The sequence below is a fragment of the Suricata suricatta genome, chromosome 11 (genome assembly GCF_006229205.1).
Source record: "Suricata suricatta isolate VVHF042 chromosome 11, meerkat_22Aug2017_6uvM2_HiC, whole genome shotgun sequence".
Classification (NCBI taxonomy): Eukaryota; Metazoa; Chordata; class Mammalia; order Carnivora; family Herpestidae; genus Suricata; species Suricata suricatta.
Genome location: NC_043710.1, coordinates 2,562,051 through 2,571,795, shown reverse-complemented (window position 1 = coordinate 2,571,795; position 9,745 = coordinate 2,562,051). Strand labels below are relative to the sequence as shown.

General features: G+C 64.5%; 1 protein-coding gene across 1 annotated transcript in view; it reads right to left on the bottom strand.

The window, feature by feature from the left end:
* SHANK2 (SH3 and multiple ankyrin repeat domains 2) overlaps positions 1-9,745 on the bottom strand; it is a 463,461-nt gene that overhangs the window by 254,250 nt on the left and 199,466 nt on the right. The window contains exon 25 of the mRNA XM_029957270.1: positions 7,816-8,131. Within this exon, the coding sequence (XP_029813130.1) occupies positions 7,816-8,131 (316 nt within the window). The remainder of the gene's footprint in view (positions 1-7,815; positions 8,132-9,745) is intronic.

Below are 9,745 nucleotides of genomic sequence, written 5' to 3'. Positions count from 1 at the left end.
ATCGCCCTGGGTCTTGGGGACAAGACCACACTGAGCCACACTGTGGGCTCCTGGAGAAAGGGAGGTTTGAACGAAAGGATTTTAGAGTAGGATTCACGTATCCTGTTCCCTCCTTGGCTTCACCTCCCCGCCCCCACTGGAACACAGGCTCCTCGAAGACCATTCGGTCCACGATTTTAGCCCAGATGCCCAACAGTGCTTGGCACGGACTCGGGGCTCACTCACTCCCTGTTGGATGAATGAAGGAAAGGATGGATGGACAGCTGGGTGGATGGATGACCTGGTGGGTGGAGACATGTGTGGGTGGGTGAAATAGGGTGAGATGATGGACAGTCGGATGGGTGGTGGTGAGGACAGATTGACGAAGGGATGGAGGATGGACAGACAGTTGGATGGGCGGTGGTGAGGACAGACGGGCAGAGGGATGGAGGATGGACGGACAGTTAGATGGGCGATGGTGAGGACGGATGGAGAGTTGGATAGGTGGTGGTGAGGACAGTCGGATGGGCAGTGGTGAGGACGGACGGACAGTCGGATGGGCAGTGGTGAGGACGGACGGACGGAGGGATGGAGGACGGATAGATAGTCGATAGGCAGTGGTGAGGACAGATGGATGGAGGGATGGAGGACAGATGGACAGTTGGATGGGTGGTGGTAAGGACGGATGGACGGAGGACAGATGGACAGATGGATGGGCGGTGGTGAGGACAGATGGACGGAGGATGGAGGACAGACGGAGAGTCGGATGGGCAGTGGTGAGGACGGATGGACGGAAGGATGAAGGACGGATGGACAGTCGGATGGGCAGTGGTGAGGACGGATGGATGGAGGGATGGAGGACAGATGGACAGTCGGATGGGTGGTGGTGAGGACGGATGGACGGACAGTCGGATGGGTGGTGATGAGGACAGACGGACGGAGGGATGGAGGACAGATGGACAGTCGGAAGGGCGGTGGTGAGGACGGATGGACAGTCAGATGGGTGGTAGTGAGGACAGATGGACAGTTGGATGGGTGGTGGTGAGGACGGATGGACGGAGGGATGGAGGACAGATGGACACTTGGATGGGTGGTGGTGAGGACGGATGGACGGGAGGGATGGAGAGGCCAGAGGAGGAAGGAAGCGCCGTCGGTATTTACACTAAATTACAGTAGAGTCTGGCTGGACCCCCGCTCCTTCTACCCACAGCGGCGATGAGAGAAAGGAGGGGAATGAGGGGAGGCACGAGAGCGCAGTCCGGAACCTGGCAGAGCGCCCCCCCCACGTGTGTGCACGTGCGCGCGCACCACACTGCACAGGCTCAGTCCCCGTCCCCGAGCAGAGCTACACGGTCATGGTCTTGTCTCAGTGCCAATAACCGGCTTTCTAAAACTAAAATACATGATTTCACGTCCATTTTCTATTTTTAGCTTGACTCTGTGTTGGGGGTGATGGTATCTATCCATCTATCCATCCATCCACCCATCCATCCACTCACCCACCTGCCCTCCTATCTGCCTCCTGGGACACCCACCTACCCGTCCATCCATTCACCCACCTACCCGTCCATCCATCCACCCACCTACCCGTCCATGTATTTACCCATTCATCCACTCACCCATCTATCCATCTGTGATCCATCCCCCCGCATCCCTCCATCCACCCTCCACTTATCCATCCAACCATCTACCCTATTATCTGTCCATCCCCCCGCATCCCTCCATTCATCCATCTCTCCCCTTACCCACCCACCTGTCCATCTCACCACCTCTCTGAACCTCTAATTCACTCATCCACCCAAATTTCAAAAAGAACCCACCAGATGCCCAGCTGACCACTCACTACGGATGTCAGACGAGTGGGTTAACCTCTTGAAGCCCGTTTCCCCCTGGGAAGAGGGGAGGGCCCACAGCAACTAGAGGGCGAGTCAGCAGCACCCCCTCTTTGCAGATGTTAACTGAACATCAGCACCGCCACCACTCCCTGCTTCCGCTGGCAGGTGGGTAACAAGTCGCCTGTGTCCGCCGGCTCCTCCCAGCTGGCCCCAGAGTGCGTGTCACTGGGCAGAGACATCAACGTGAATGCCGCTCCGGTCTGGGGAGCTGCTTCTCGGGCCCCTTTGCAGACGGCCCACTCCCTGGCCCATCAGTCTATGCCCGCAGAGGCTACATCTAAGAGCAGGAATTAGTCGCTTGTAGACCAGAGTGCACGCGTGGTTCTAGGCACCAGCCGTGATGTGGGGCTGGATTCCCCAAAGGGCTAGAGCATCTTCTCATTTCCCTTTAACGTGAACCTAAGTCCGGTCCTGCAGATGGAAAATGGAGTCCCCATAGTGACCTGGAACACACTGATACACAGAGGACTGCAGGTACCAGCTCCTTGGTCCCGGCCCAGGGTGCCCTGGAAGCTCCTGCTCTGCAGCAATGAGCCCAGGTGACCATGACCTCCCCTGCAAGGGAAGGCGTCTTATGCTCACAGTGTCCTGTTTTGTCCCCTGGGTCCCCTGCCAGGCTCTGCCTTCCTAAGGCAGCAGGAGCGGGAGCTCCCCCGTGGCTCGGGGTTGGGAGAGCCACCCCCCGCCTCGGGGAAGGGGGCACAGGGGCCAGGCGGGGCCCCTCCATCCGGCCTGCACAGCGAGGAGGGTCTGAAGCTCCACACCCCAAACTGTCAACACTTTCCTTGTGTCCCGTCCAAGAGCGGCCAGATGGAACTCCAAGCACTGGCTTCGGTGCAAGGGCTAAATCGCTGAGTTCTCAGTATCCGAAAATTGGCGCCCGGCTGTGGTGTGACATGGATGCGTGAACTGAGCCATTTCCCAGCTGTCCTGGGTGAATAGGGACCGGATGGGCCCGGGGACCTACTAAAATCGGGGTTCCCCCAGGTTCCCGGCTCACTCAGGGTGAGTGGGTAGAAGGTGCGTGTTGGCAGCTTGTGCTCCAGCCCAGAGGGCCAGGCACGTCCAACCCACACGGTCCCGAGTTCTTACCATCTGCTGACCACTGTGTCTTCGGTATAAAACCTCAGATCCTATGCCCCCCGCCCCCCGCACTATCAGGTACTATCAGCTCCGACCTCCTCTGCGCCCTGGGGCCAGACAGACGCACAGCAGCCCTCGGCACGCACTGCCGTATGCGCGGTGGCCCCAGCGGGGGCTCTGCCCTGCCTCCACTGTCCCGGTAGCAGCACCCCATGCCCCACAGCCTCCCCTGAGGTCCTGAGGAGGGACGGTCCTCAGGATGTCCCGTTCCACTGGCCGCAGTGACACTAGCTGGGCTCCAGTGTGACCCCAGAGATGTGAGGCCCACTGGACACGGCTCTGTCTGGCTGCTCCCCGCTCTCCATGGTAACCCACACTCCACTGGACTTGGGCTTCTGCCCATTTGCAAGGCCAAGGCCACCCCTGGCTCTGAGCAGAAGAGGGCACCGGGGGGAGGAAGCATCAGGAGCCCGCGGGCGACGGGGACAGTCGCGAATGTGTCTCCTTCCTCACACCTTCCACGGTCCACTCCAGTCGTACCGGACCCCTCCCCCTCCCTGACACCCAGGTGGCCCACTTCTGTCCCCACTCCGGGATCTCCCCTCCTCCGTGGAGCCCCCCCAGCCCCCACAGAGGTCTGAGCCCTGACTTGCATGAGCTGTGACCCCTGGGCGGGTGCCTCTGTCCGGGGCTCTGTGGCTCCATGTCCTCAACCCCGGGACTTACACATCTCCTGCTCTCATTTCTGGGGGAAGGGGGACCCAGCATTCACTTCCACATGGCGAGTACCCTGCACGAAGGAGATTGGTAATTCGCACATTCGTGTGACCAACGGAGACGGCAAAGTCTGAATGTCCCCAAATGTCGAAGGAGAGAGAGTGGAGAGTGAGGGGTGGCCCGTGAGGTGGCTGGACACTGACACATCAGCAGCCAAGACGCACCTGCTCCTGCATGGTGGGCCCCCTTGGCCCGGCCCCACCCGCCTGCCAGGTGACAGACGCGAACCCGGCGGGCCTTGCTCATCACCGATCCCCACTCCTGACCTCCCTGAGCTGCCATGAGCACCCTAGGGCAGCAGGAGGGCCACCTGACCTCCAGCCTGGGGTCACCCGGCGCCCACCTCGCCCAGACCTCACCAGCGTCCCACTGCCCCCATGTCCTCAGGAGGCAGGGAGAGGGGCTGCCGGGGTGGACAGAGACCCGAGCCACCACAGTGCCCATTCACACCCACAGCCTGACAGGGTGGACGCTTGGTCCCCGGAAAGGGTGTGCAGGGCTAGGAGGCCTCCCACCACCCCAGAACCTTCCAGAACCCGTGTTTCCACCTCCCCAGGAAGGGGATGGGGCCTCTGACTTCTAACGTCTGTGGCTCTGTCCAAAGGCTCTATTCCATGAGCAGACCTGCCCTGGGATTCGAGGCCCGAGTCTCTGGCTGGCGCTCCTTCCCGGGCGCTCACGGACAAGCACACGCTGGCAATGCTGATGTCACCTTCCACCGGAGGGCCATGGCCGCCCCAGCACGTGGACCCGTGGGTGGCCACATGCCCCACCCTGGGGGGCTGCTGGGTTCCTGCCATCTCCCACATCATCCACCTGAAACCCCCAAGCACCCACGTGCACTTCGCAGGCAGGTTCCGGACACGACGGTAACTCGGGCACGAGACACTGTGGAGGCCCCACCAGGTCCCGCCCGATGGCTCAGGCTCAGAGAGACGCCACCGGCCAGCCGCGGGGCACACTGGGTCACTCTGCCGGGACTCAGGAGCACGAGTGTCCCCCACAGTGCCGAGCCAAACCCTGATGAGAGGGTGGCCAGGATGCTTCCCCTGCTGCTCAGGCCAGGGCGGCCTGCTGGGTCGCTGGAGGGGCCCCGGTTCCTGGTCTCCACATTCAGCCTCTGGGCAACGAACGGACAGTGGCTCTTAGGGACACGGACGAGCCATGCCCGTGGGTGCCACTAGAGGGTGCCGCTGCAGGCCGGCATGTGCAGAGCCCACCCAGAGGCCCCGCAGAGGTGCTGCCGGACCACGGGTCCGACCTCCGCGGACCGTCCAGCCGCCCTGCCTTGCACACAGGTCAGCCAACTCAGGAAGGCCAGCTCCACGGGGAGGCTGACCCTGCCCCTGGCCCCGAGCCCGGCGGGGGAGGGCATCGGTCAGCGTTGCCTGCAGGAGCCCGGGCTTGGGCAGACGGGGACGCCTTGGTTCTCCCCGCCAGCCATTGAGTCTGCACCCGCGGGTGTGGCCACACTGATGCGCCCGCATTTCCTCCTGGGGTTTCTGGGGCCTCAGCGTGGCATTTCGGCAAGTGGGCTCTGCCTGAACCTGTGGCTGAGCATCTGGTATTCCCTGCGGTGGGTGAGGGAGAGGAGGGGACGAGGGGGCGGAGCCTCCCTCCCCTGGGCCGACCTGACTCCCTCCGCTTCTCTGGCCCTGTGGCTGGAGCTGTAGCCCCGAAGCCTCCGGCACCACCCCTGCACGGCCACGGGGCCTAAGGTGTCTGTGGGGCCAACCGAAGGCAGCAAATGCTTCCGAGGAGCCTGCCGTGCGCCACACGTGATCCTGGAACGTAAGCCTGGCGGGGGCCAAGTTCGACCCAATCCTCCTCACAAACCATCATCCCCTCGCTGCCCAGGAGGAAACGGTCAGGTGTCTAGTCCCGGGGGAGGGGCGGAGCTGGAGGCGGCCCAGCAGTTGGGCCGGGGTCCCCACGGCTCTTCCCCCCACCACGTGGGGTTCCGCCAGCACCGGGAAGGGCTCTGGGGGCCTCCTTGCCAGGACCCCCGCCACCAGGGTCCGTCTGCCCGGGGAAGGGTTGGGCTCTGAGCTATGAAGACAAAGACAGAGTGGAGGGGCTCAGCCACCTCCTGGAGCCCCCACAAGGCCCCGGGGCTGGTCTGTGGGAGCCCCGTCCCCCGGCGTCCCCCACCTCCTGCACGGCCAGTTTCGCTCCAGCGCGTGGTTTGGAAGGCAGGCTGTGGTGCATCTCAAAGGCCCACCTTTCCTGGGAGCAGCTGGGGCACCTGGCAGGCCCCCGTGAGGACAGAGGAGGGTTGGGGGAAGGACCCCAGCAGCCCACAACTCCGGTCACAGCGTGGCCACTGTCACCAGCAAGGGAGCGGGGTCCTGAAGAGAGAGACTTGTCGATGGGGGTGGGGAGGAAGGCAGGACTCAGTATCAGGGCACCGGCACCCAAGGCAGCGTGCCAGCCAAGCTGGGACAGAGCATGGGCCCACGGTCGGGGCGATCCCACGGAGGTGGGCAGCCCTGGATGGCAGGCCGTCCCGCCCAGAGCTCTGGGTGACAGGCGGCTGGCCTGGCCAAGGGCCCAGTCTTGGGTTGGACGTGGACTTGAGCTTCATGTGAGGGCCAGTGTGGACGGCACGTGAGGCCCTGCCATGAATGCCTCCACCCTGGCTTAGAGACGGCCCGGGCACCGGGCTGGCCTGACCCTCGCTGTGCAAGGACGCACACAGTGTGAAGCCACTGGCCCTGGGCAGAGCCCAGAACGCGGGCCTGGAAGCGCTCAGGACGGGCGCAGTGATGACCTTGCACACGCGCACAGGACACCGGGGACAGGCAGGCAGGGCCCTGGCAAGGCTCACCGGCGGTCTCCCCGCTCTCCTGCACAAGCCATATTTTGTTTGCCCTGCTGCAGACCCCGGCCACACCGCTGTCGGGATCTCATCGGATTTCTTGTGGAGCAAGGGCACACGCTCTTCTCTAACATGATAGCCGTGATTCTAGCGAACCGTGTGAAGTAGAATTTGCCGCCTCGGGGGAACCTTTTAATTTAGCTTTAAACTGTTCTTAGCACCTGGATTTCTCCCTTGGGGCGACTCAGAGGGAGAATCTAGACCAGAGCCAGAAAGTGGATCTCTGCGTTTGGAGAACTAGACTGGCAGGCCGTGGCCACAGCCGGCGTCCAGAGAGCCTCAGGTCCGAGCCCCCCGCCCAGGGGCCGGGCGACGCGGTTCCCACGGGCGCGTCCACCCCCATTCGGAGACCTGCCTGCTGCCGCTCACAGGCACAGCCGTGGACCGCCTCATCGCGACTGTGTGAAGCGCGGACCCTCCCCCATGCCGGGCTCCCACCTGCACCCCACTCTGACCACACAGAGCCCCCCAGGCAGCGTGCCCCCGCCTCCCCGGCATCACGGACCTCAGCAGGGACATGGTAGCAGTGAGCCTCGTGGACAGGGTGGGATGGGGAATCTGGTGACACACCAGACCAAGTGGGCACCAAACCTCACCCATGCTCCCCAGGCAAACAGGTCAGCGGGCTTCCCGGGCCACCACGGGTGGGGACAGAGATCGAGGAACAGACACCTGGGAAGCCCACGGTGCAGGCCGGGAAGGGGCCCGGCCGGGAAGGGGCCCGGCCAGCCGTAGCGTGCAAACCCGGGCCTGGGCCCGGTGCCCTGAGGCCCCAGCCAGGAGCACCCCTGCCCCTGCCACGACCAGGTGGAGAGTGTGCCGGGGAGACAGGCGGGGGAGGGGGGCCCAGACCCCCAGCGTGAGGATGGATTCCGGATCGGATGCATTCGCCTTAAATGCAGCATTAGGAGGAGGCTGGCGGCTTAGCTCCTTCTCTGTTCACACTCACCCTTGGAACCCAGAATCCAAAGCACAGGGAAAGGACACGAGGCCCTAGACGCCAGCCCCACGTCTCTCCACCTCCTACCCCTGCCCTGCGTGGCCACCACTGCACGTGCTCATGCAGCGGAACCCGGACCCAGGTTGGAGTAAATCAGATGCTCCGGCCAACCTCTGGGTGCGCCCTGAGCCCTGAGACCGGTCCTGGTCCCCACGGGAGCCCTCGGCTCCTCGCCAGCCCCCTCCGCCCTGGCCACTCCTTACCCGACATGCCAGGGCTGCTGGGGCCTCTTGCCATCCTCGACGGCGCCGCCCAGCCTGCTGAGTGACGGTGACCTGCTGTAGGGCCCGGGGACGTAGCTGCCCAGGGTCCGGGCGGCCCCCTCGGGCTTGCCGGGCGTCTGCTGCAGCAGCTGCGGCGAGAGGCTGCGGTGGGAGGCGGCGGGGCACACGGCCCAGTCGGGCGCACTGGCGTTGAGGTTGTTGTCACTGTTGGAGCGCAGCAGGACCCGGGGGGCGGCCAGCGTGGTTGGGGGCCGCCGCCGCCGGTTGGAGTACACCGGGGCCTCTCGGAAGGGCACTGGGGCGGAAAGAACAAGCGGAGGGGTGAGCGCACGTGTGGCACCGTCCGTGCAGGCCGCGGACCCTCGCCTGCATGCGCCCCGTGCCCCCGCCCGTCCCCGCCCTGACACAGAAGCAGTGACAGGCGGACACTGAGCGTCTCCGTTTCACAGAGGCTCAAGCTAGCACTTGAGATGGAAGGGATGCGGGGCCGACTTCCATCCGGGCCGGCGCCGCTCCTTCCGCAGCTGAGACATGTGAGGGCCTCAGAGCGCGGCCGGGGCCCCGAGACAGCCCGGGTGAGTCCTCACCACGACCCCAGCCAGGCCCCTGGCATGGGCTGAACTGGGCCTCCCTGAAATTCTGGTGTTGGCGTGCTAACCCTTTGTGCCTCGGACGGCATCTGGAGGTGGGTACGGTAACACGGGGTGGGCTCTGGTTCTGTGTGACCGGGGTCCTTGTCAGAAGAGGGGCTCCGGACACAGACACGCGTGGAGGGACGCAGGGGAAGACGGCCATCCACACACAAGGAGAGAGGCCCCGGCCCGGCCCCGCCCCCGCCTGGACTTGGGGCTCCGGCCCCCAGGATGGGGGACAGCAGATCCTGTCGTGTGAGCCCCCTCTCTGGGACCGTCTCATGGCTGCCCCAGGATGCACACATGGACCCCAGGCGTGGTTCACGGGGTCCGGTTCACGTCCAGCCACGCTCCTCTCTCCACCGTCCAACCAGGCCCAGCGGCGTGGGCACGCCGCATCTGCCCTCCTGTGAAGGTCTGTGCCGCAGGCAAGGCCCTTCCCCTGCCGAGTTCCGTGCCCTGGAGCCTTGGAACGAGGGCACTGCCCGCAGGGGCCGTGGGTGCAGGCGCGCACACCGCAATCGCTCGGGCTGGCTCCGCGGCTGGAGTCAGAAATACAAAGTGTCCTTTCCAAGAAGACGCGTGTGAAGAGAACCCGCCCCCCCCCCCCGCCCCGGCTGCAGGAGGTCAGATGCCGGCGACCCCGGGAGTCGGGGGCATTCTCCTTCCAGCCCCTGACACGCGGCCAGCCTCCTGCTCGCCATGCGACTTGTGCGCTCCGGGGTGAAGCCGGGCAAGCCCGCTCTCAAGTCGGTGCCGCCTGAGGCCAGGGCTGCCATCGACACAGACGGGGCTGCGCACGCCCTCCCGGGTGAGCTGGGCTGCAGAGGGGAGGCTCGGCCTCTCAGAGGACAAGAACATCACCAGCACAACCCACCATCCTCGCCACCCAAGGTCACAGGCTGCGGTGAAGCCCTCCACAAAAACTAAGGACAGGGGCACCCTTCATGGGGCCTGGGCCTGACATCAGCCCCCGCTCCCAGCAATGACCCCACTGGGCACTAGGGCTCACAGAAGACAGAGGTGGTGCCAGCAGAGCACTGGGGACAGAGGTGGTGCCGGCAGAGCACAGGGGACAGAGGCAGGCCTCACAGGGACAGAGGTGGTGCCGGCAGGGCTCACAGGGACAGAGGTGGTGCCGGCAGGGCTCACAGGGGACAGAGGTGGTGCCGGCAGGGCTCAAAGGGGACAGAAGTGGTGCCGGCAGAGCACACAGGGGACAGAGGTGGTGCCGGCAGAGCACACAGGGGACAGAGGTGGTGCCGGCAGGGCTCACA